Here is a 27,687-nt window from a genome sequence, read left to right on the forward strand (position 1 = left end):
TTTAGCCTACATGTGAGACCTTTTACTTTTCAATCAGATCTAACTACATGTGTTATCCTTAACTTATCTGATCTACATGTGATATTCCTAACATTTCCATAATATCTACATGTGATATTCCTAACATTTCCATAATATCTACATGTGATATTCCTAACTTAAGAATCAGATCTACTTGTGATATCCCTAACTTATCAATCAGATGGTAGGTATTAGTGCTAATGTGCCTGATGAGTCTTCCAGATGAGGGTACTATTCTTCTAACCAGATTAAATCCTTCCAATAGTTAAGTTAATCCATATAACCCTCACATTAACACTAATTTTACCAACTGCCAACTAACAGCATAACGGTATAACTCTTCTATGTATAATAATTTCTGTAGAGCATACCGGTATAACTCTTCTATGTATAATAATTTCTGTAGAGCATACCGGTATAACTCTTCTATGTATAATAATTTCTGTAGAGCATACCGGTATAACTCTTCCAGTAAAAACTTCAGGAAGTCACCACGGCAGAGCGTATAACTCTTACATTAATATTACCTCTCCTCTATTGTCAAGTCATAGCGCATTACTCTTCCAATAATAACACTTTATTTCTCCAATTTATTATAACTTTCACATTAATTTTAACTCCTACCAATTGTTAACTCTGGGCCCATCAGCATCAACAAGCACCACGCTCTGCCTGATTCGCAATTACTGACTACTGCACTGACAGTCTCCTGGGGACTCGTCTTTCCCCTCCTCGGCGCCCTCCCATTCCGTTCACTGCTCCAACTAAAGTGCATTAGGCGAGATTGCATGCAGTCACGAGGGTGTTGGTGAGCTGCTGGTCTTGGTGAGGGTGTTGGCGTTGGTGAGGATGTTGGTGAAGTGTTGATGGTAGTGAGGGTGTTGGTGAGGTGCTGGTGTTAGTGAGGGTGGCGGTGAAGGATGCTGGTGCTGGTGAGAGTGTAGGTGAGGGGTGTTGGTGATGTCAAATGGTGAGGGTGGTGTGGATGGGTACTGGTGAGGTTGGGTGCAGTCACGAGGGTGTTGGTGAGGAATTAGTGTTGATGTAGGTCGTTTGTTGGGGGTGTTGGTGGCTATGTTGTTGAGGATGATGGTGGGTGTTCGTGGTAGTATTGGTGGGGGTGTTGGTGGGTGTTGGTGGTGGTGCTGGTGGGGATGATGGTGGGTGTTGGTGAGGCTGGGTGTTGGTGACTATGGATGCACTCACGAAGGGTGGGTTTGATGTTGGTGAAGGTAGGCTGGTTGTTGTGGATGCTAAGGCTGGGTGCTGGTGAGGGTGGTGCTGATGGTGTATGTGCTGGTGGTGATGGTGGTGCTGGTGGTGAGGGTGTTGCTGGTGAGGTGTTATGGATAAATGTCGGAGAGAATGGACGTGTTGTGGGTAAGTGTTGGTGTTGGTGAGGGCTTTGGTGTTGGTAAGAGTTGTCCTGTTGATGAGGGTTGTGGTGTGGGTGAGGGTGGTGATGTTGATGAGGGGCGGAATTAAGGTTAGTGATAGGTATTAGCTTGGCTGATGAGGGTGCTGGTGTTAGTAAGGCTGATGTGGGAGGGTGGAGTAAGGTGCTAGTTAAGGTGGATGCTGATGGTGTGGGTGTTGGTGAGGGTGGATGTTGGTGAGGATAGATGGCAATGGTTAGGTAAAGGCCTGTATTGTGCAACTGCAACGAAGTATAAGGAAAAGATGAGTACCGGTAGCCCCAGAAATTTGCGTGATCAATACAGATGCAGCTTCCCCTTTGTGATAATAGGTCGTATAACATTAACATACCCAACTTAACGGTACTCAACGTAAAGTAATTTGTATATGCAAAGCCTGCTAAATCAGCCACTCACACCTCATAACCCTCTCTGTCTACCCACTCACCACATAACCCTCTCTGTCTATCCACTCACACCACATAATCCATTGTCTAGCCTACCCACTCACACCAAGTAACTCACTGCATCTACTCACTGACACCACATAACTCACTCCATCTACCCACTCACACCACATACCCACTCAGTCTACCCACATAACACTCTCCGTCTACCCACTCACACCACATAACCTACTCCGTCTACTCACTCACACCTTATAACCCTCTCCGTCTAATCACTCACAGAACATAAACCTCCCTGCCTACCTATTCACACCATATAACCCTCCCTGCATACCCACTCACACCATAACCCTCCCTGTCTACCTATACTCACACCACACAACCGCATAAAGATGTCCCTGTCCAGCACCTCAACCCAGCATGCAACATAACATTACAAAAGAGGCTTGAAACTCCCCTAATCCCACAATGACAGGGTCCATGGTCTCCCATTCTACACAGATTTCCAAACATTTGTATAATGAGTCCACGCAGCGCTGTGGCCGCCTGCCCGCTAATGGGTGGCCATGATGAGAGCATCCGTTGGAAATACTGCGCGTTTGACCTTATGAACTAAATAACTCGACATGGAGACAACACATCTTTCCTTTGATCCTTTCTGTGTTTTTGTTGTAGCTCTATGCCTAGCTGAACGTGAAACCAGTGGGCAGCAGACTGACATTGCTTGTTTTGTTGTCCGCCGATCTCCTTTCCGGCAATAGGGAGGGCAATATGTTACGCATGTACAGTATAACCGGACAGTGGACTTGCCCGTATACTTAATGCTAATGTAGGGCCTTTCCCATGCTAAGGCTTTCACAAACCCTATATTTAATTATTCAAAACAAAGTAGCCCTGTACCTGCAAAAAACTAGAAAAATGTAAATAATTTATGTAAATAATATTTTAACATGCTAAAAATACAACGTAAGTATAGGCCAAACTATTGTCTTGAGAGCAGCAGATCTCGGGCACTGCAAACTATATTTTTCTTTTCCTCTTTTTCTAATTCCATTTTTAAATATTTACCAGCAGCATTCTATTCATAATCTTTGGTAATCCTTAAGGAGGCATAGGACCACCTTTTGCAGTCTCCATTTTTCCCTTGCCATAGTTCTTCATGAAACCCTCAAGTATTCTCCAATTGCGTTTTCAAGTTTCAGTACTTTTTTTTATCTGTTTTTTATTTTTCTAGTCAGTTAACAGCGCTTTAAAAAGCGGCGTTTGTTCCCGGACACTATCTTGCGGTGCACGAAGACAGACGGACGCCATCTTGGAACGCCATTTATGAGAGATCCGGTACTATCCTTATCAGTATTTACTTATCCAAACCTAACTCAAATTTCTTAAAAACCCAACTTTATTTATCCTAACCTTACCTGACCTATTTCAGGTTAACCTAATCAATTTTAAGTTTACCTAACCAAACATCCTAACCTGTGCGCGAAGACAAATGGACGCCATCTTAGAACGCAGATTTTGAGCGAAATTACCCTTAATCAGAGCTCATTTACCCAAAGCTAACATATTCGTGATTCAGTCCAACCTTACTGTACTTATTTAACCTACCTAACCTATTTTAGGCTAACCTAACCAAATTCACGCTAACCTAACCTATCCCTTGTCATAATTATCTTTGATTATTAGTGGATCCTCCTCAAACTCGATAACACACTTCAGTACACCTTTATTAAGCCACTAGATCAATTCAAAGGTAGATTTTTTTTTTTTTTTTTTTTTAAGATGTGGTCCAGTATCTCCGGATTGCCTGACTTATACGGTAACTCCAGCACTAGCTATCACACTTACTGCATAAGTATTGATTGAAATGTTTATTGCTGTAAAAGTTTATCAAGTATACGTACAAACAAGTGCTAAAATATATAAAAGAATGATGGGAAATTGTTGTTTTGCTGTTCATGGATATCGTCTCGACAAAGCAGTCACGGCGACTCGGACGGGAACATTTCCGACATACCAACTGAATATGCAGGACTACCAATCGCCCCTTTCCTTTAATGCTCTTTTAATATAACATGTAAAAACAGAAGGCTTGCTTTTGTTTTCCTTAATGTAAAGTACGGACCCGTGCAGGGCCTGTCCAACTGTGTTTAAGCATACGGCAGTAAGAACAACCACTTCCTTCTACAGTAAAGAAGCAGCTTGTTTTGAGTCACGCAACCTAATCAAACAAAGCTAACAAAGCTACATAAGGCCACTGTATTTACCTGTTGTGGATGATGATATGCAATGGCGATCTCTGTGAGCTACCCTTGCTATTCATGGTAAAGTCCAGGTGGCAGTGTATGAAGACAAGCGAGCAATACATTCTTTCATGTTTATCGGAGTTCACAATCCACAACACTTGGGATTACGTATCGTTCCTGCGCTGACAGAGTGCACACTATCTCTTCAGGATCCACTAAGACTTCCGAGCACATTACTTTATATTCTCGTAATCACAAATGATCCGGTAAGCTTCCCACGATCACTGTACACTGTAATATCCGAGAGAACGAACTCTTGACACAGCATCACTAGCTCTCCAGTCAAGCAGACACGCGTTTACTGAGCACTTCTTCTTCTTCTTCTTTATTGAGCCCTTCTCACAAACAGTCATTAGTACCAACATTCATGCCATCTCAGGAGTATATTATGTGGAGAACATACTCTGTCGTATATAAGCGTATCACTGCCAATTCACTACTCTTTCCTCGCAAACTGAATTCAGCTAACAACAAATGTGCCTGATTGCGGTGCAACGATACGCAGCGCTGATAATGGGTATTCCAGCAATGTATACTTGCACAGACTTTCATAGAATATACAGTTTTTCGCTATTTTGTATGTCTTATCTTTGTTTTACATTTGCATTGCAATATTTAAAGTTAAAAAGAACCAAGACGCTGCCACATTGTGGTAAGAGACCTCAGCAACTCCAACTTGCCAATCAAGGAGGCCCATTTAGCGATTTCTTTATTTATTTATTTATTTTTTTTAGCAAGATTTCGATATATTTCTCAAGTATCAAAACTTTACGTATAATGTTTGAAATGTAGATGCACTCCAGACAGCTGATCAGTATTATGAGTCAAGAAGTTTTTAGCTTTGTGTAATGTGTATCTTTCGACGATATTACCTTCCAATTTGGCAACTCTGAGCCCCCCCTCCCCCCAATAACCCTCATCGGCTCCTCTGAGATTATAGAGCTCAGTGCTCACCCCGTACTAAGGTGTTACCTCCGACCCCAGTGCCCTTCTCCCTTTCCTCTTGTCTCCCTCTCTCCGTATCCCCTACCTCACCGCAACCTCCGGTCTCTCCCGGCCCCTAGTGAGCAGAAGAGGGAGAGGAGAATAGAAAGATGCAGGTCATACTGTACAAAAAGATAAAACTCGCGTTACTGACGTCACAAATAATAATGGAAATCAGTCTATTATGCTGAATTATAAACGAAATTCTGCTGTAATACTGTACGACAAAAGATTACAGCAAGTGCAACCACATAGACATAAACGAGTATCCTATGCAGTAAACGTCCACGATCAGAACCAGCAAACTTCAGCCACCCGGTACCATAAAAACTACCACGCACTTCTCACTTCAGTGAGAGATATATCATTTACTGTAGGCTCTCCCAAGACTTATTTTGTGTATGTTTACGGTTGCCACCTTGCGAATGTTCCTTCTGTACTGCATGCAGACAGGTTAAGTAGCCTACTGAACATAGCCTATGACTGCTTCACCTAGCTGATGTAAAACTTTACCTCAGCCAAAAGATAACAGAGAAGTTAACCTTATAATATTAAAAGAAAATGGTACGGCACTCGTTTTCTGTAATATATCTTCTTTGGTAAACTATAATTTTTGGTTCTCGATACGTGTGTATCTACGGTATACCACTTTACTCATCTCCTCTCTCTCTCTCTCTCCCTCTTCTGACCATCGAACAGACGATTTAATGCTTAAGAGAGACCTCAAGTAGTGAAGGGGTTAATGAAGTCTGTGCTTAACCTCTCCAGTTCGAAGTCTCTCCTAAGCTGAATTAAATCGTCTGACGACAGCAGAAAAAATATTTATTTACACACACACACACACACACACACACGAGTTAGGGACACAATTTCCTGTCATCAGACGTTTTTATTTATTTATTTTTTACATTACTCATTCTATGTCCTGTACAATACGTGTAGTCAGAATGTTTTCAAGTAAAGGTCTATGAGCTTTGCCTTTTCAACCAACGAATTTTTTCTAGTTAATTCTTGCTACTTTCCAGATTATTTTATTCGCCTTTGATTTCTGTCGACATTGATGGGTTAGATATAGGACCGTATTCTCGTCGGTTTCCTATGCGATTTAGTTTATTTCATCTTACTGTGATCTTATGTTACATAAATCCTTCCAGTATCGCCATACTGTGCATGAATAACGTCCAGAGGGATATTAACCACCCATGTCCAAAAGAAAAAAATAAATCGCTAAAGATGACGTGTTAAGAAGCCTCCCCAACCGACAAGAATACAGGCCAGTCTCCATCAACCTCTTTAGTACGAGAGACCTTAAGTTAAATAAAACTGTCTGGGGGTTAGGTTCTTTACGGTACAGCTGCTGACATTGTCAATACACTTCATTACAACTGATAGAGAGATAACAAACGATAACTATTGGAACCCACTGTTACTATCTACACAGTCCGGCAAACTTCAGAATATAAGGTCAAGGATTTGTAATGCTTCGACTAAAGCGTAGATTAATTTTTTAAACCAACCACATATACGAATTACCTTCAGGCTCCGGTAAGCCACAGGAGCTTATTGTATTACTAAATTTGGCGCTCTCGTCCCTCTTATATGCACTTCTCCTCGTCATATTTTCCTTTGTATCCACTTTCTTGCATTATTCCTCTCTTCGGCTTGGCGGCGCTGGGCCAGGTAGTTATGGTGAACCCTCTCGAGCAAGAAGGAGAGGCAGGAGAGCGTATACCCCATCAGGAGAATGAAAAAAGCTGCCTGAAGGTGCTTGATGGTGATGGCTCTGGGTACTTCCGTCATCCCGTCGGCTACCATCCTGGAGACCTGGTCCGTCTCATCCTTGGTCCACTTCTTGACCAACCCGGCCCAGGACACACGGTACAGTCTGCAGGGGTCGAGGATATATGTGTGTGTATATGTGTGTTTGTGTGTGTGTGTGTGTATGTGTGTGTCAAAGGGGAAAATATTTTGGGCAAATACACGAGAAGGAGGAAACTCGAAAGTAATGGTCAGAGAGAGAGGTTGGGAGGAGGAAGAGAGAAAGTCGATCTAGAATATCCAAATACTTAACTCTGCGGTACTCACAGCCTCTCAAACACCATCTTCAAGGGCGAGCCACGGGTGCAGGCGATGGCATAGGCCTGAGGGAAGAAGGTCTCCCTGCCGAAGTGGAACCTGTGCCTCCCCATCTTGACGGCGCGAATCTCAGCGCCAAACAGACCATTCAGGAACACGTACTTCCCCGTCAGCACCTGAAGAAAATGAGAGGGTGTGGGTGTGGGTGTGGATGTGTATGTCGGTGTGAGTGTGGGTGTGTGAGTGTGCGTATAGACAGTGAAGAGGTGACGGGTGTGTGAGTGTGGATGTAGGGAGTGAAGGGAAGTTATTAGTTGTTGGATGTGTGTGTGAGTGTGGGTGTGGGTGTCAGTAAGGGTCTAGGAGTAAGTGTAAGTGTGGCTGTAGGTAGTAAACGGAAGTTGCCAGCGTGTGGGTTTGGGTGTGGGTGTGGGAGTGAGAGTGGGTAAGGATGTGAGAGAGAGTGGATGTGGGTGTAAGCGGTGAGGGAGAAAAAGGTGGGTGGGCGAGTCAGTGGTTGTGGGTGTTTGTTAATGAGCACTATATTTAACCTATCCAGTTCGAAATGCCTCCCTACACTAGATAAAAATGTCCTGAAACGAAATAAAATACAACATACGTCACTGAACTGAAAATTAAAAAGTTCAACCCTAAACGTGAGGGTTTAACTTTTTTAAACAAGCGCTAACATCAGCATTATATTAGCTAAAACAAAAAAGAAAATGGGGGACATGAGTGAGAGGGGACTACCTTCTCAACGCCAGCAGTGTAGGTATCCACGAAGCTCTCATCAGGGTCGAATACTTCCCAGATGTTCCTGTAGATGCCAGCCTCCGCCTTCTGTGGGAGGATGTCGTTAGTTCTGATGGGAAAGAAACTGGAGAGTAGGTTGGTTGAGAAAGAGGGAAAGAGAGAGAAAAAGAATTCTATCTTTGATCAGACACTCTTTATATATCAGAGATGTGCTCCACATTATCACAACTTTTGTTTTTTTAATGCAAGCGGCCAAAAGTTTGAGGGAAATAAAGAAGAAAGATTTTGTATCACTAGGTATCAAACTGGAACATATTTCACCCTGAAAGTTTTCATTCAGAAGTTGATATTCACTTATTTTTTATTTTATTTATTTTTAATCCAGTACTCAGCATACAGTTCAAGGATCAGCTTAGTCCTGTATTTACATTTCGGAACAACGCTAAAATCTCTGACTAACAACAACCTCTTTTAAAAACATGAAGAAAACTGTCACTGTCATTCAAAATTTTGTTGTTTACTTGTACCAGTGAATCACTGATGAACACTTTTTTTTACTTGGAAACTGAAATGGGCAGGAATAAGCCAAGAATCTTCCATAACATCCCCTGGAAGAATGGTGCTCCTAGTTTTTTAATTGTTCATTTTATCTTTGCCCTCTCCTGACGATTTTATTCTGCTTAAATCAGATTTTTTTCCCTCTACCTGCAGGGGGTTAGATGTAACCTTAACAAAACCCTTCAGTATAAGAGGCCTTAATTTCAGCTGAAATAAATCGTCTGGGAGGAGCAAGGAGTAATTAAGAATGACGTCGCCAGAAGTCAAAGGGTTAAAGTATAGTACACTGTCCTTTGCGTGCTATCAGCGTGACCATTATCTAATATGACAATTTTTGTCGTCTGAGTTATTCTAAGCTAACTTCTCCCTGACTTGACCTAACTTAATCTGATCTAACCTCACCTATATTTACCCGACTCGACCCACGCCAAACCAACAAAACCATTCCTTCCCTATTTCCTACCTATTCCTTACTTATTCCTAATCTAACCTAACCTAACCCAACCCAACCCAACCAAACGTCATCTAACCCAACCTAACCCAATTCAATCTAACCTAATGCAGCCCAACCTAACTCAACCCAGCTTAACCTAACCCAACCTAATCGCATCTAACCTTAAAGAGCCTCACGATAGCGGTGCCCTTCACGACGACTGGAGTGTAGCTACGGTCGCGGGCTGCGGTCAGGAGGTCGGTCAGCGATTCGATGGGATGGTCATGTGACGGTCGGGCCAGCTCAGCGGTCAGGGTGGCGGCGTACATGGCTGGGGAGTGGAGTCAAGGTACACACACACACACACACACACACACACACACACACACACACACACACACACACACACACACACACACACACACACACACACACACACACACACACACACACACACACGCACGTACATAGAATTCTACAGACACATAAATATATTTACACATACATTAGCAGACACTAATGAAAGGAGTAGCAAGCTGATATAAAACACACACACACACACACACACACACACACACACACACACACACACACACACACACACACACACACACACGTACGCACGATATCAACAAGCCGTACCGTAGAAGGTGATACAGAAAATGAACCAGAAGAAGAAGGCAAGGCGCAGGGCGAAGTCAGTCGGGAGGGACCTGTTGGATTAAACGTTTATAAAGTACTAACCCATGTTTACGATAACCCACTGCAACCCTACTTCAGCAACACCGTTTTATTTTTAGCTGCCTCCACTTTCCTCCCTCCGTTTTACTTTACAGTGTAAGATTAAGCCAGGTTAGGTCAGGTCAGGATACAGGTTAGGTTACGTTAGGTGAGGCTAGACTTGGCAAGATTAGATTCGGTTATATTATGTTAGGCAAAGCTCAAGGAAGTTTGTGAACAGTGTCGTGGTTAAGTCAGTTTAACCTAGATTAATGAAATGTGACGAAACTGGATTTGATGAAAATAGATTAATTTTGATTTTGGAAGATGAAACCAGGTTAAGTAAGGTTGGGCTAGGTTGGGTTAGGCGCCCATACCTGGTGTCCTGGTTGACGATTGCACGGCCCACATTAAAACAGAAGGAGGCCAGAGTGTGTGGAGATGCCTCGTGGAAGAGCTTGGAACGAAGTCGACTCAGCGTGTAGAGGAAAGGACCCATTACCATTAATGCCGCGGCTATGCACACCCACTCCTTCAGGGAAGAAGAAAGGGAAAATGAAGAAGAGGCCTACCATCATATGCTTATTTTTAATCAGTTGCTACAATTCAGCATTCAAAATGGAGAAATGGTAAGTCTAGGTCAAATCAGAGTAAACAGAGTAGAGGCCCCGTAACTCACCTGAAACGTAAAGGGGGAGAGGACGGCGAAAGCTCTGTTCCTCACGGCGGGGGCCTGCGAGACGAGGGCGGTGTTATCCAGGAAATACGGCAGCGTGAAGTCCACCAAAGTCTCTCTGACCTCTAGGGTGGGGAGGGAAGGGGGACAGGAGAGGGAGAAAAAATGATACTGCGGGCAAAATTGGCCAGAGGATGCAAGAAATAAGATAAAATAGCTTCATGGGACTAAGGACAAGCGATACACTCCATGGGCCGAAGGAGAAAGTTAAATTTTAAGTATAAATCGTCTTGAAATACCTAGGGATAATCATGGGACTAGGGAGAAGGTTGAATTGTAAGGAAAAACCGTCTGGAGTTGGCATGATACAATAAGCGTCACTGAACTGAGGAGGATAAATCTTGGCTTCGATTTCCCCACAGCCCAGTGGGATAAAATAAACTATGGATGTCGATAATATAGTTCCCCTATCGCCGTGGTTAGTCAAACTTAGGGTTGTCAAATCTAAAGACACTTTTTTTTTTTTTTTGTCAGGAAGAAGGAACCAAACACAAGAAGTCTGCAAAACTGCTCGCTCCAAGAAAATAAGCAAATAAAATGAAAAATGAAAATAAAAAAATAAAGAGAATCCACGATCAGTTCATCTTGAAATGTCTGGACACATTACGCTTAAAAGACTTGATGTCAGAGGCAAAAGGAAATACAGAGGATGAACTAGCTAGTATGTCGATGAATGCAAAAATCTCTAGAAAATCGCTCTAAATGGACCTACAATCATCGGAACATCGCTAAAACTCTACAGAAATTTTAAGTTTAGATAGATCTTGCGGCCGTAAAAAACTGACGTTAGATGTAGATTATGATGCTAGGCACAAAGAAGATCTATGGAAAGTATGTAGAATGGTGACATGGTCTCCTTCTGCCAGAGAGCTACAGGAAATAAGTCGAAAAAGGATGAAACCCTGGGTCAAGATGGAGTTAAAACAGTATAGTCAGATTTCAAGTTTTGAACAATGTGGCAACGCTGTGAAATTTTATGATTTAACTGGATTAAACTTTTTGTAGGCGGCGTATTCTGGACTCTAGGTAACGATGAAGATCCTAAATTTACAGTTACTTTCTTGAAACTCGAATCCTGCATGTAAACAAGGAACTGAACTGAAAAGCCTGTGGATACATCGTGTAGGAAGAATTAGGAATATCTAAGCCACGATACATCTAGTTAAACGGTCTGAAGTAACCTGGCTGCAAATGTACCCGTGACAGTGATTTCATTGACGGCGATGTCCGCTTCATGCCGTGCCACCAGACCCACCATGCCAGTGCCAGTGCCGTTCTCGAGTACCTCCCCCCACTCACTGTCATTTGCCTTCACCGGAATGTACCTGGGGAAGGAGAAAGGGCCACGCCACATGTCACATACACGTCGCATACCGTTACTTCTATGCGTCATAAAAACGCGCCACACACCGCCACTTCTATACGTCACATAACGTTACTTCTACATGTTACATACCGTCACTTCTACACGTCACATACCGGTACTGCTACATGTTACATATCGTTATTCTTACACGTCACATGCCCTCATTCCTACATGTCACATACAGGCACTTCTACGTCACAAATCGATTGCTCTACACGTTACAACTTTTTTTTTAAACCATCAGTGCCAAACATCGTATACCACAACCATTTCGGATCTATTACACATCACGCACCATCACATCAGATCTGTCATACATTATACACATCACTGATATACACCACCACCATCCAATAAATCACACATCGTAGATTCAGATACCACACATCAAGAAATTACCACCACACACCACTACATCATCACTACCAGGCACCATCACTACCACACACACACACACACACACACACAGTCCCTCCCCTCACACACTACCCCCGCCTCACACACACTACTCCTTCCCTCACCCTCACCCCGCACGCTTTACCACTCACGTAAAGTTCAGCTTCTTCCCCAGTGTATCAAGAAGGTTTATATCTATGCCACCATCGGGGAGCAGCGAGCCGTCAGAGTTATTTTTGACGCTGAAGAAGGGCCAGTTGTCCACCACGGCCGCCCTTAGTTTCCTCCCTCCGAAGTCGCTGTAGAGGTGGAGAAGGGGTGGGTGAAGCTGGGAAGAGGATGGGTGGATTTTTGGTTCCCCATCCTCAGCGCTCCACATCCAGCTCCCGGCCTTCTTGAGTCTGGGTGGATAGGTAGATGGTGGTTGGGACGTCCTCAACTAACTCCAAATATGTCTCTCTCTCTCTCTCTCTCTGGCCCCTAAGACCCACTAAAACCTAAAATAAATCGTCTAATGTTAACTAGAATATAAAACTATAGTTGGCCTGACCATCGGGGCTTAATGGTGACAGTATTAACACTCAGGCTCCTATGACCCACTCTAAGCTGTATAAAGTCGTCAAAGGCCAGCTGGAATATAACTGAATACAGTACTACTTTTACATAAACTTGGCCGAAATTTCCGTCCAATATTTCGGCTCCACGTTGTTTTCTTAGCGATCCTTTGTGACAAGCATCATATTTAGTGTTCATCCCTCTTCACCGCTCAGCATTCTAGATGGTGAAGTGGCAATTTTAGGCCAAGTTAGAGTAAAAGGAGTATAGTGTTGGCTCGAGAGTGTTGATGATGATAATAGTAGCATTCCCAAACCACTCTAGTCGACTCACTCTCGCTTGAACCAAATAGCCTTATGTTAGCTGGTGTGAAATAGTGTACTAGAGTTAACCGTATCATGAGAGAGTTAAAGAGTATGATATATATGAGAAATGCGAACTTAGATTATATCAGAGAATGGTTAACTTGCCGGAATGTGTTGTCCTGTCCCACGTATGTTGAGTATAACTGGTAACTGCCCTCAGTGCCACCCTGACTCACTGCCATCGCCACCTGAAGTGAGAGAGAGAGAGAGAGAGAGAGAGAGAGAGGAGAAGAAGAAGAAGAAGAAGAAGTTAGGATCATTAAGGCAAAGAGTTATTTTTCTAAGTTTCAGTCTTCCCCTAGAATATGACCCACAAGAGTTCCTTTACATACAGGTCCCGAATATATTCCACAGTGAACAGGGATAAGGAATAAACGTGCTTTGTCCACGGGTCTGACCGGCCAAAAATCGATCTCAGGTTCTTTCTGTTGCAGTGTAGACGTGCTAACCAATGCACCACCGGCTCTTCACACACACACACACACACACACACACACACACACACACACACACACACACACACACACACAGCTCTACCTCCATAGCTTGTGGATTTTACTCGTAAATCGAAGTTTTCCACTATATTTCTTTCAGATCTGGTTTTCATATATTTGGCAATTTATCTTAGATTCTTATTTTCATTATCTTAAACAAGTATTCGTTACATGTTGCTATTTTTACCATTCTCTTTTTGCTGTTAAAGTCAAAAGTAATTTACAGAAAACTCGGTTGTTACTTTCATAGCTATTATAAAGATTTCTTATCAGCCTCCCTTTATAAACGGAACCAGTAGTACGGAAAAAATTACGTATAGTGGAACACATCTCTGATAAAATGTATAGCGAGGATTAATTATACTCTTGATGATTTTCTCAACTGCCCCTGCCTGCCAATTGACTTGCTAGCCACCTGCCTCACCTGCCTGCCACCTGCCTCACCTGTGTCCCTTCCCTAAGAATGGACAGCAGTTGGTCTGTGACGTCTTCCTGAAGCACCACGAACCAGCGCAGTGACGTCGACTCCAGCGACCTCTCCAGTACCTGCGCATACAAACGGTTATGGTCTGGTTGCACGCACACACACACACACACACACACACACACACACACACACACACACACACACACTTTTTACATATATGCGTGCGTGTACAGTATACGTACTGTACACGCACGGATAGATAAAGACAGAGAAAGATAGATGGACAGATAGACTGATAGATGGATAAATAGATGGATGGACAGACAGACATGGAAAGATAAGCATTTTATTGACCAGTGTACAGAAGACTTGTGTTAGAGAGAGAAATAACTATGTAGCTGTCGAAACATGTGGAGTGTGTGAGAACAGAATAGTGACCGAGTAGATGAAAGATAATGGAGTGTGTGGAGCGTACAGATGAGTGTGGTGCAAGATGGAGATAGTGCTGGGTGTGTGGATCGTACAGGAGAGTACTGTATGGGGGAAGATGTAGACTGTGTGGAGTGTGTTAGGGAAGGGAAACGACGATGAAAACTGTGGAGTGTACTGTGGAGTGTGTGTGTAAACTGAAGTGGATGAATACCTGTTGGAAGATGTGGAGTGTGTGAAAGATGTGGAATGTGCGAGAGATGAGGAATGTGTGAAAGACAAGTGGATGCATACTTGTTGGAAGATGTTGAGTGTGTGCGAGGTGGAGCAGACAACGACCACCTTCCTGCCGCCCTCCACACCCCGCCCTGTGGATAGGGCCTCCACCCATTTCTCGCTGGTGGAGTTAGAGTAGGGGAACACAGTCACCTCCACTCCCGCCCTGTAGCACCACACACCCGCGTCTGTGGGAAAAGTGCGTGTAATAGTAGTAGTAGCAGTAGTAGTAGTAGTAGTAGTAGTAGTAGTAGTAGTAGTAGTAGCAGCAGCAGTAGTAGCAGTAGTGGTAGTATTGGAGGTGGTGGCTGAATCAGTAGAGAGGTGTACCCAGCTTCGAATCCCGGCTGGGGCAGGAACAGTGTAAGGATTTGAATTCCATAAAAGCAGACTACTGATCTACCAGAAGACCCACCGCTATGTCATATGAATATCTCTGCTAATATCAGCACACCAGTCCTGTATGAGGCAACCCTAGCAAGTATTCAATACGAACATTGGGTGTGAGCGCCGAAGTGGTAACATGTAGAGGTGTATGGTGTGTAGGAGGGACTACTGAGCCTTGGGAACAGGCTGCGAAGCCTATGGTCAGAAGTTGGACACATTAAAAAGATAGATAGATAGATAAACAATCGTCCTGGTAGTGAGATCCACGACGCAGGACAGTTTATGCGGATATACATATTTGATGCTTGACCTGCCGCTTTTGCAAAGTGGGACCGTCTCGCTCTGGGAATCATGGTATCGCCGGCATAGCAAACTTCATGTACTAATTAGGTTTGCATATCTTAAGACTCCGTGGCTCTTGTGACGCACTTATAGCTAAACAAAGTGGCCACAGTCTGCATGCATAGAATACAAGAGTTGTCCCAAGAATTAGAGAGTTACTAACTGCACCAGCTGTGTAAACCAACAACAAGGAGCGCCCAGATTCAATGGCGCGGCGATATTTATTTTGCTTGATAGTACTTCTTGAGAACTCAGACAGTAATCAAACGCCTCCGTAATACCAGCTTCAGCAGAAAAATACCACCAACGATCTCTAAACTGCCAGGAAAGTAGTCTAAATTAGTCTTGAGTGGAGGGAAGGCAGAGAACTTCGAATGCTTCTCTTGGGATGATGAAAGTAGTGTTGTGTAGAAGGAGAAACGAAGTCCATGTTCTCTTGGATTTCTTTAAGTAGACAGTTGATAGCGAATTCCATGTGTTCTTGGATTTCTTTAAGTAGACAGTTGATAACGAATTTCATGTGCATTTCTTGGATTTTTAAAAGTGGTGTAGAGAGGAGACAAGGAATTACATGTGCTTCTCCTGGACTGTTGAACCTACAGCGAAATAACGTGTGCATCTCTCGGCTATTCTCAGTACCAGAGGGAATCATCAGTTCTGTTTCAATGATGTATGAGCTTTGAATATGTACCGTGGATTCCAACGTCAATCCGTCTCCCGAGATTTCGTTTCACAACTTTCTCAGCGACTTATTCTGAACATCATACCTTAATAATATTCTTGTATGTTACTGACGCAGGGTGTGTCGATATTAAACAGAAAATAACATACAAGAGAAAGTATGGTCTAAATTGTAAATGAATCACTAAGGGAAAGGCATTACGAGGTCTCCTATGCCAAAGAAATGCGGTCATCATCTGTTCGTCTGCAAGAAGAGGAGTTTTATTTATTTATTTATTTTTTTTTAATGCAAGAAAGAAACAACCAAAGGCTAGAAGCAGTGCCGGTCGTAAGGCATCTGCTGACCTAGGCGAATGTAGTGGTGTCGAGTTCCTCCCCCAACCCCTTCGAATTTAAACACGCAAACTGAACCGTCCCCACAACACACAAGAACTCGCCAGTAAGGGATGCGAAATACATGGACCGCCCAATATTCCAGCACTGAGCGTTTTCCTGTCTGCTCATGAATATCTGATCCTGAGCCGATCCAGAACGACAGCCATCGCGGTGAATTATAAAACGCAGGAAAAACCGAGTGGGGAGAAGCTGCATTGAGGGCATGTAATATTGAAAAACAGAGGCATATAATATTAATACAGCATTTGTTTCGCGTCGGACACTGGCCGCCCCCCCATCTGAAGAACAGGGTATAAAGGGAGTCAATAATAATGCTAGGTTGAGAGAGAGAGAGAGAGAGAGAGAGACAGACAGACAGACAGACAGAGGAGAAAGAGACAGCGAGAGAACACTCAGATCAATAAAAATACTAGGTTAAGAAAATAAAATGTCTCTTTCTTTGCAAACTCAAAAAGAAGCTACCATTATATAGCATTTTGACTGAGCTGAAAGACTACCTACTTTGTGATTATTGGGTTTTATGCGTCAGGGGCCTCCACCAGGAACACGGCGTGGGAGGTATGGACTCTTTGAGATATCATGTCCTTTTTGTTGCTACGGGTCTTATTATTGCTGGCGAGGGAGGATTAGTAACACCTATATATCAGTGAGTTACTTTGTCAAATATATAAATTTATCATTGGTGGATGAAGAGTTTGGGAGGAATCTGAGTGTGAAATGGAGGGAGAGTAAGAAATTGTTTTGGAAGGAGGTAAAGAAAGTAAGGATGTGTGAAAGGGGAAATAGTAGGGGAGTGAAAGATAGGAATAATAGATTGTTGGTAGAGAAGAGAGAGAAATTGAGGAGATGGAAGGAGCACTTTGAGGATTTGTTGAATGTAGAGAGTGAGAGCAGTGTGAGTATAAGTGGTTGGGGAATGGCTGGGAGAAGAAGAGATGAGAGGAGGGAGGAAGAGATCAGTAGGTCGGAAGTAGTGGAAGCGATGAAGAAGATTAAGCTGGGAAAGGCCCCAGGAATTGATGGAGTATGTGGTGAAATGCTTAGGTATGGGGGTGAGATTGTTGTGGAGTGGATATGGAAGTTGTGTAGATTGGCTTGGGAAGAGGGAAGGGTTCCAGAGGACTGGAAATCAGGTATAATTGTTCCTCTGTACAAAGGAAAAGGGGAGAGAGAAGTATGTGGTAACCATAGGGGTATTTGCCTTCTTAGTGTGACTGGTAAAATATATGGTAGAATACTCATTGATAGGGTTAGGCATATGACAGAGGAGCTAGTTGGAGAAGAACAAGGGGGATTTAGGAAGGGAAAAGGGTGTGTAGATCAGATATTTGTTCTAAGATGTTTAGTGGAGAAGTATCTAGAGAAGGGAAGGAAAGTGTACGCTGCCTTCATGGACTTGGAGAAAGCTTATGACAGAATAGATAGGAAAGGTATGTGGAAGGTATTAAGAATATATGGAGTGGAGGGGAAATTGTTGAGTGCTGTGAAGAGTATGTACGAGGGAGCTAGGGCTACGGTGCGAGTGGATGGTGAGCTGAGTGAGTTCTTTGATCTCAATGTGGGACTGAAACAGGGGTGTGTAATGTCTCCATGGCTGTTTAATATATATATGGATGGGGTCGTAAAGGAGGTACAAGGTAGGGCAGTGGATGTGGGGGTGGCCCTAACGAATGAGGGTGAGATTTGGAAGCTTCCGGTGTTGCTGTTTGCTGATGATACAGTATTGTTGAGTGAAGATGAATGGGAGTTGCAAGGTTTGGTGAATGAATTTGGGACAGTGTGTAGGAGGAGGAAGCTGAAAGTTAATGTAAACAAAAGTAAAGTTATGGTGTTTGAGAGGAATGAAGTCACAGAGTGTGCAGTGAGGTTGGATGGTGAGGATATGGAGAATGTGAGTGCATTCAAGTACTTGGGTAGTGTGATGAGTAAGGATGGAACTTTGGGGGATGAAGTGCGTGAAAGGGTACAGCAGGGAAGGAAGGTTGTAGGCATGCTGAAAGCAGTGATGAGAAATAGGGAAGTGAGTATGGAAGTTAAGAAGTCTCTGCATGATGGTATTGTGATCCCTACCCTGACGTATGGAAGCGAGGCGTGGACCTTGCAAGAGGGGAACAAGTCAAGAGTGAGAGCAGTGGAAATGAGTTACTTGAGAGGAGCATGTGGAGTGACATGGAGGGACAGGTTGACGAATGAAGAAGTGAAGGAACGTTGTGAGGTAGATGTGGATGTGGTTGAAAAGATTAGGAGAAATACACTGAGGTGGTTTGGACATGTGGAGAGGATGGAGAGTGAAAGACTGACTAAGAGGGTGTATGGGGGTGAGGTGGAGGGAGGGAGAGGGAGGGGTAGACCGAGGATGAGGTGGAGGGATGGAGTTGAGAGGTATATGAGGGAGGGGGGGGTGAGTTGGGGGGAGGGGAGTCAAATGGTGGGTGACAGAGTGACTTGGAGGCGTTTTGTCTGCGGCCACCCTTTGCGGGATTAGGGCGTCGGGCTATAGATAGATAGATAGATAGATTATTTATATCGTCTTTATATCGAAGTATTTTGTATCAGTGAAGACAGGATATTAAAGTGGAAGAGGCAAAATAAATCGACAGTTAGACAGACAGACAGAAAGAAAGAAAGAAAGACAGAGACATAAAGACTCCAGGGAAAAAAAAAAAAAAGTAAAGCGACTTCCGGGAACTTGCATGCATAATTAACCCTTCATCCACCTGTAAGAAATTACTCTGCGTTAATTACACCTGCCCTCTCTATCCCACGTTCCATAAAGACCCTGTTAATGATGATGATAGTGACGATAAAGATGATAACAGCGTCGATAATGATGATGAAGACTGGTATCTTCTGACGCAGCCCATTGCCTATTGTTTCTTGGCTAGATAATTCTTCCTAGTCATGAAGTTAAAATTATTACTTCTAGATAAATGCAGTGTTCGATTGTACAGTACCTTTGTCGCTGCTTCGATGCATTAAACGGACTCGAAAATCTTACCAGTTAGCTTATTCTCTCATCTGTTTTGGTTATCATCAGTGTTGGCATCTACTGTGACTTTAGAGATACGTGGGTATATACGGACTCTAAATTCACACAGTTCGCTTATTTTCTTATCTATACAGCTTATCTTCTTTGCTATACCAGTTTATGTATTACGCAAACAATATACAGGCAGGCTGATGGGAATATAAACAGATGCAAGAAGGTGGGACTTTGTAAAATATGATGAGCGCCTTTTTAGGTTTAGGTTTCTCTGATGCTAGTAGCAATGAGTCTTATCAGCACAATAAGACAATCAGGAAGGTAGAGAAATTCATCAAATTAAAAAATGCAATACAGATTCAGTACTGCATATCTGAATTTGCGTAAACCATATGATTCTAAATTACCACCACCCTCCCTTCCTCACTTCCCCTTCCCTCTCTTTCTCACTTCATCTCTTTCTCTCTTGTCTCCCTTCCTGTCTCCGTCTCTTCTTTCTCTTCCTTCCGACCTCTCTTCTCTTCATCTCTCCCTACCTACCTCCCTTCCTCTCTTTCTCTTTCCCTCTATTCCTGACTGCCTCCCTCCTTTCCTTCCTTCTCTTCCTGACTGCCTCCCTCCTTTCCTTCCTTCTCTTCCCCATTCCCTCCCTACCTCCCTTCCTCTCTCCTTCCCTCTCCATTCCATCTCTTCCTCCCTTTCTCTCTCTCCCTGACTCTCCCTTAGTACCTGGCATGGTGTGGTCGTGGAGGAGTAGCACCTGCCTTCCGCCTGAGGTCGCCACCAGGAAATCAAGCAGAGTCCCCATCATCCGCCCAGCCTCGCGTCTGACAGGGTGAAGTTAAGTAGCTTTGGTTAGGTCATGCTGAGTTAGATTAATATAGGTTTGTTTAGATTAGATCAGGTTAGATTTGAAGGTGATTTAGGTTTGGTTAGATCAGGTCACGTTGGAGTAACAGGTTAGGTTAGATTAGGTCAGGTTAGATTTTAAGGTGGGTTAGATTAGGTTAGGTTAGATGAGGTCAAGTTACGTTAGATTAACGTAGGTTGCGTTGGATTAAGTCAGGTTAGATTTCTAGGCGAGTTAGGTTAAGGTGAATTAGAATAGGTTAGATCAAGTTACGCTCCGTTCAGTTAGGTTACATTAAAGTAAAAACTGACCACTGCTACAGAAAGAGTTATTAACCTTTTGAGAGCATAATGGCCACTTTCTTGCTGCCAGACGATTTTCTTCTAATTATAAATGTCCACTACTACTATGCTCTATGCACCTTACCTTGGCCAAAAATTGCCACCCCTCCATCCCGAATGCTAAGTTATAACAACAGATTAATACTAGAGTGTGATGCTAGTCACGAAGAAGAGCCACAGAAAGGATGCAGAGCCAAGCACTGTAATTATCTGTCACTGAGCCATGTGAAAAAGCTGCGAAAGGAAGAATGTAGAGCCATGCTACTGTCTTATTCTGCCACTGAGCTACGTGATATATGCTACAAGAGGAAGGATGTATAGCCGTCGTACTCTCTTGTTCTGTCACTGAGGTACGTGCAGTAAGCAGGAAAAGGAAGAAAATCTGGGTCAAGGAAGAAAATCTAGCCAGTGAACTATACCTGCCTTACTAACTCACCTCTCAATTAAGGCGGCAGCGAGGGCGACTCTGCCTGTGCGAGAAGTGGAGAAGGAGTCATTGTACGAGTAAGAGGGTTGAACCATTGTACTCTTCTCCCTCAAGCTCACTCCTGTTCCCTCTCCACCTGTGACAAAAGAAGTGAGCTTTTACGTTAGCCTTTCAATCATACAACCTATTCTGTATTTTTGTTTCCACCACCAAGAAAGTTTTTAAGATAGAGGTGTTATGTAAAGCTCTCATTAACTCCTTCGCGAATGCTCTCCTGAGCTTTATAAAATTGTCTGGATAAAGGAAGGTTATTATCAGAAATACGTCCTCGGATGGACGTATCTATTCATCCATCTGTCTATCTATCCTTCTATCTGTCTATCTATTTATCTGTCCATTCATCTATCAATCAGTCTATCTGTATCAGTCTATTATTTGGACATTGGTATACACACACACACACAAACACACACACACACACAAGCTCAAGTAACAATACAGCCATAATAAAGGAGAGCCTACCCCTGAGGAGCATGGGGCAGAGGAGAAGTGTGGTGCGAAGAGCAGACCTCCACATCCCCCTGTGTTGTTGATGACAGACTCCCGCCATCCTCAGCAAGAACAGTCACACCTGTAATGGAGATAAGTGGGTTCAGCTCGGGCCGGAATTGTTTTATCTTCCCAATTAACAACATCCAGCTGCTTCCTTACCTCCTTTCTCCCTCTTCACCCTTCCTTACCACCGTCTCCCTCTCTTTATATTACTCCCCCAGTTATATCAAGCTTGCCAGCCTGAAAATGGAAAAGATCAGAGTTCGATTCTTAGGTTGGTCAGATTCTTGGACTAAGCTTGTTTCCCCAATGTCGTTAATCACCCACCAGTACAAATAGGGCCCAGGATGCGCCTTTGATTGTTGTGTGTCGTATTCTATGAGAAGACTTTAAGGGTAACCCTTGGGCATTAGACACACGTTAATCCCAAATCTTCTCTTCCTCATTCTCTTCTTCCTCGTCCCTCTGCTCCTCCTCCTTTTCCTCCTCTTCTTACCGATTCCTCCCCTAGGAAGACCCTCTCGTAGTTGTTACTGTTGTTTTCGTGGTCACAGGTTGATCTAGTCGTAAACCCAATGGACTGCAGGCTGAAATTGCCCTCATCTTGGAGTCCATCATCTCTTTTCCGTGGAAAGAAAACTGGGAAACTTTTTCTGTGTGTGTGTGTGTGTGTGTGTGTGTGTGTGTGTGTGTGTGAGAGAGAGAGAGAGAGAGAGAGAGAGAGAGAGAGAGAATTTAATTCGCTTCATAACGCCTCAATCACACTGGAGAAACAATTTAGTATGTGTGAGGTGTGAAGAAAATAATGTTACTTAGTTACATTAGTACTAGAGAAGAAAATACACAGGATATGTGATCATCAGGAGAACGAGAGAGTGATACAGATCTTTACAACAGTAGCTACAAATTGAGGAAGACTGATAAAGATCGAAATAGTTACAATTACGTAACTACGAGGAGAGTTATGTGAGTGAGGTGGAGTGGGGGATAGGGAGGGGGAGGCCAAGGCTGAGATGGAGGGATGGAGTGGAGAGGTATATGAGAGAGAATTTTTCGCAGGTCAAGGAAAGCTTCTTGTAGTGAAGAGGTTAACCACTTCAGTACTGTGACATCTTTAACACTCGCACTTCATCCTTGGTACCTATTGACGGTTTTATGTTAGGAAATACGTCTAGAAATGAAGTGGCTTGAAACAATCGCCTTTAACCCCTACAATTAGAAAAAAACAATCGTCTTACGGAAAGGTTAGTGGATGCTGTATAATTACCCAGAACTTCTCCCATTCGAAAAGTCTCCTTCTTAAGGCTATATCATAACCATGCTATTTCAATCGTCTTCCAAGCTGAATAAAATCGTCTGGTAATGGCAGGAATAACATATACGTCAGTCAGATTAAAAGGCTAAGAATGTAGAGAACAGAAAAGGTAAGAGTAAGAAAGTGAAAGTGAGAGGAACTGAGTAAGGAGTGAGGGTGAGGAATGGAAAGAGAGGTGAAGAGGTTTGAGTGGAGAAAGGATAGGACAAGACATGAAAGTGAAAAAAATAGTGGAGAGAGAGAGAGAGAGAGAGAGAGAGAGAGAGAGAGAGAGAGAGAGAGAGAGGTTACCTTGCGCGGAGTGAGGTCGAGAAGTGTGTGTTTGCTCCCGTGTCTGGATAGGAATGACTGACACCAGTTCAGGGATGCCCGGAATTCGGATGTTCTGCGAATCTGCCCAGAGACCCAAACTATCGTACGGGAGAGTACAAATCATCGTATCTAACCCTAAAAATATCGTACAGGTAATTTTATAAATTGAAATCAGTGTTTAAACTGCGTAATGTTTATTTTTATTTCTAATCTACATGCAGCGTACATTTATAAATAGTAAAAAACTATGTGAAAGAAGTGATAAAAATGAGCTGAAGTACCTGTAACACTGAGTTCTTTGTCCATTGGCAGACGGGTCTTTTGTACAGACTCATTGGTCAAGTGAGATTACACCCTTCAGACCCAGGACGTATTTTGTATTTAATTCTCCCTTACGCCAGATGACTTTTTTTTTTTAGGAGAAGTCCCTCGGGGTGAAGAGGTCCAATAATTAATGTACCACTTTGCTAATCCTGATTCAAGGAGAGTGGAATGTTGACACGTTTGAGATCCGAGTGTCAGTCCTCGGAGGTATGGTGAACCTCCACCTTAAGGGATCCCTTAATACAACCCTGACCTGAAATTGACCCTGATCTTGACCCAAACCTTGACTCGGACTCTGATCCTGATCCTGATCCTGACCCTAACTCTGGCTTTGCCCCTGTCTTTGAACCTGCCCCTGCCTCTGTCCCTGCCCCTGCCCCTTCCCCAACCCCTGAACCCCCTGATCCTGTCCCTGTCCCTGCCCCTTCCCCAACTCCTGAACCCCTTGATCCTGTCCCTGTCCCTGACCCCGAATCTGATTCTACCCTTTCCCCTGCCTCTGCCCCTGCCCCTACCCCTGCCCCTGTTCCTGCCCCTCCTGATCCTGCCACGGACCCCGATCCCGCCTCTGACTCTACCCGATTCTCTGACCCTAACCCCATCACTGTATGATAATCCGGTGGGAGGTCACTGGCGGGGTGTTGGCTGGGGTTCGCTGGGGCCGAGTCACGTACTGAAACTGAATCTCTTATTGAAGTAGAATCTTGTCTGGAAACAGAATCTTGTCCGGAGGCAGGGTCTTGGTTGGAGGCAGGTTCATCAGGAGACTCATTGATGATGGAGGGGTTGTCATGTCCAATCTCCTCCGTCATCTCCGTCCCCTGATATGTAAAACAATAATTATCTTCTTCAGTCACATGACCTTGTTGTGTATTTTGCTTTACATAACGTCAGACACTTTTTAAGCCTATTATCATCTACGTCCCCTGCCATGTGAGTTGTGATACAAAAAAAAAAGTTCTGATGCATGAGACAATGAGACGCTAACGACTCGCGAAGTGGAATGGAGGGTGGAGGCTCTGGTATTTGGTTGCCCTCCCTCCAACTCACGCCCCCTTCCCTCAAATATCTCTTCACTCCATCCTTCCATCTCATCCTTAACCCCTCCAGTTTCTGAAGTCTCTCCTGTGCTGAATACAATTGTCTGTCGCTTGTAATAATTTAACATAGCCGTGAATCATACCTGCTCTACTGAACCCATCTCAGGAATTACGCGCCCATGTCGTCTCATCCCTCTGGGTAGGCGGTTCCTTAGTCCCTCTGTAGATAGAAAATGCAAGATAGGTAAATACAGGATAATACACGATGGATCGATAAAATATAATGCAAAATGGATAAGAGGTAAATACAAAATGGACAGATAAAAGTCTGATGTAAGATAACACAAAGCAATACAAGAAAATGCAAGACATTCGAGATAATTCAAGAAAGATTCAGGACAACATTAGGGTTACAAGAAAATACAAGATACAGTACCTTAGATACAAGATAATGCTGGATAAATACAAATTAGTACGAAATAATACAAAATAAATGATAGGTAAATACAAGACCGAAACAAGATGGATACGTTTAGAAGATAGATATGTTTAGCACTGAAGATTATTTGGGAGTGAGAAAGCACAATGGCCCATACTCTTGAAACTCCCCAACACCTTCCCCTAAGCGATTTATTCTGCTTACTGCACTTTATTTGTCCTCCTCTGTGTTACGTAAATCATTCTAATATTGCTCACTTTACACACATAGCGTAAATCACTAAGGAAAAGGTGGTTAACCGATGAGAATACTGACCAATGGCGTATTTTTACATTTATTCATGTTAACGTCATGCAAGCTAGATCTAATCCCTGAGAGAGAGAGAGAGAGAGAGAGAGAGAGAGAGAGAGAGATAATAGTTTTAAGCACAGGGCCATAAGTAGTAGGGTATAATTGTTCCCGACACTGTGAGAATTGCATATTTACCAGGCAAGAGATTAGCTGAAGGTCTGAAGCTTCTCCTTCCTTCAGCAGACTTCAGTGATCTGAGAAGAGAAACACAATGAAAACTTTGGGTCATTTGAATTTCTATTTATATTTTTATTATTATTTTTTTTTCTGCTTAATTTTTCATCATCTATTTTTCTTTTCTGTTTTTCTATAAGTTATCAGTTGTGCTTAAATTACGGTATGATTTTGAAAATAAAAATCGAATGTGTTGCTACAGTGTTCGTCCATGTTGCCTTGACGGATGTAGTGGGATAGATATTACCTTGGCCTTACATCCTCTCCAGAACACTTCCCATAACTAGCACCATATTCTAATGTTAATCCCCAGCATTGAAGATGGAGAGATGGCAGTTTCAGGCCAGGTTAAAGGAACAAAGTATAGTTTGTGTGAGTGGAGGGAGAGAGAGAGAGAGAAAGAGAGTGGAGAGGGGGTAGGGAGGGAAATACACACTACTATAAGATAACACTGGTTTCCGGACACCTACGCTATACACCTGTAAACAGTGAAATCAGCCTTAGTTTCTACACACGTAAATTACCAAGAAAAAAAATCTGTACGGTAAATTATCTGGTTATTTATCATTATTATTTATGTTGGTTTCTCTATCTTCACTGTTCAAACATCGGTAGACATTAATCGTTAAAATACCGGTATAGGCCTATTACTTTTTTTTTAGGACTGAATAATGTGCACATAAATATGGTGGCTTTGTACCTAAACTCTTATTTTGTAATCAAGAAGGAAAATAAAAAATCTTGAAGCACACACGCACATGATAATAATAATAATAATAATAATAATAATAATAATAATAAAATAATAATTTGGTTTTATGCCAGGTATCCCCAAAGGGCTAAGGCGTTGCCCCTGAGTAGAGGTCTTTTGGACTGGAGCTTGTAGCATTTTATGACCGGATGCCCTTCCTGATGACTATAATAATAACATGATATGGAGAGGCAGCAGGATGACAACTGGGTTGGTGGGTGAGAGGTGTGAACACTGAAGGTAGAGTTGTACTCGTAAGAGGCAGACCCAAAATGACCTGGAACGAGGTCACAGAGTGTGTGAACTCAGGGTAAGGTACTGAATAGAGAGGCTGCTGGAAATCGAGCAGCGCAGAGAGCAGCCATTAGGTGACCATGGTTGACGCATGCAACCATGGTTGAACCTTTTATAAATGAACGATGATGAACAAGAACAATAACAATAACAGTAATAGTAATGATGGTGACGAAGGCGATGATGATAATAATAATAATAATAATAATAGTAGTAGCTATAGTAGTAGTAGCATTAGCAGTATTAGTATTGGTACAAGTATTAGTAGTACTAGCAGCACCTACATTATACCCAGACACTACCCCTTAACTTACTTAATGAACTCCTTCAGAGTATCATAGTTGGCACAGATGCAGGCGATAAGGAGGAACAAGCTGAAGCACAGGAAAAGTATGACTGTAGGAGAAATGCCCGCTGGAGGGGTGGTGACGATGGCGGTGAAGGGCTGGCTGCATTGTGTCTCCAAGTGACACTCGAAAACCGTCACGGTGTAGGGGGTTCTTGGCGTTAACTCCCATAGCTGTAGGTGAAAAGAGGTTAGATATCATCATCATCATCATCATCATCATCATCAACATCATCTTGGATATTCATTGGGACTGTTTACAATGCAACTATCATCACTGTCCCCAAGATCGTAAATATGTCTCTAATTCCCACATGAGATAGATAGATAGATAGATAGATAGATAGATAGATAGATAGAGAGAGAGAGAGAGACAGACAGACAGACAGACAGACAGACATACCAGGCACGTATTCGGCTTGTCCTCAAGGAAGAAGCAATCTAGTTTCTTTTTCGGTCCCTCTATGGCCGCCGCAGCTATTTTAAATGTATCTCTGGCGGGGTCGTAATTTTGGTCCGGGTACCAGGTCACGCTGATGGAGGTGCTGGAGGTCACATTTACTTGTACTTTAGGGGCAGGCTTCATGGTGCTGGCCGTGGGTACCTGAAGGAGGGGTGAAGTTAAGAGATGAATTGAGTGAAGTGGAGAAGGCGTGAAGTAGAGA

The 27,687-nt window shown here is 43.2% G+C and overlaps 1 protein-coding gene across 1 annotated transcript; it reads right to left on the reverse strand.

Moving 5' to 3' along the window:
* Positions 1 to 815: 815 nt before the first annotated feature.
* On the reverse strand, positions 816 to 27,608 carry LOC145400235 (uncharacterized). Its single transcript, XM_080272749.1, has 20 exons — positions 27,426 to 27,608; positions 26,991 to 27,196; positions 25,593 to 25,651; positions 24,811 to 24,887; positions 24,096 to 24,448; positions 23,283 to 23,401; positions 21,134 to 21,260; positions 20,236 to 20,333; positions 14,736 to 14,905; positions 14,010 to 14,131; positions 12,324 to 12,572; positions 11,591 to 11,734; positions 10,353 to 10,467; positions 10,051 to 10,205; positions 9,596 to 9,666; positions 9,136 to 9,284; positions 7,960 to 8,049; positions 7,219 to 7,385; positions 6,778 to 7,018; positions 816 to 1,013 (listed from the first exon to the last, which is right to left on the reverse strand). The coding sequence occupies exons 1-20, from the start codon at positions 27,606 to 27,608 to the stop codon at positions 816 to 818; spliced, it is 3,093 nt and encodes a 1,030-aa protein (XP_080128875.1).
* Positions 27,609 to 27,687: the final 79 nt, after the last annotated feature.

This window comes from Coenobita brevimanus, chromosome 51 (assembly GCF_032717465.1).
Source record: "Coenobita brevimanus isolate Jiangsu-jjx chromosome 51, ASM3271746v2, whole genome shotgun sequence".
In the NCBI taxonomy this organism is placed as follows: Eukaryota; Metazoa; Arthropoda; class Malacostraca; order Decapoda; family Coenobitidae; genus Coenobita; species Coenobita brevimanus.

Excerpts from the sequence above, each read along its gene's own strand:
- LOC145400235 (XM_080272749.1), bottom strand. The coding sequence starts at position 27,608 with ATGAAGCCTGCCCCTAAAGTACAAGTAAATGTGACCTCCAGCACCTCC. Across the intron at positions 23,402-24,095 it reads AGGGTAGAATCAGATTCGGG|TTTGGGTCTCTGGGCAGATT; the intron begins GTCAGGGACAGG and ends CCCGTACGATAG. Across the intron at positions 21,261-23,282 it reads TCGACCTCACTCCGCGCAAG|GTGGAGAGGGAACAGGAGTG; the intron begins GTAACCTCTCTC and ends CTTTTGTCACAG.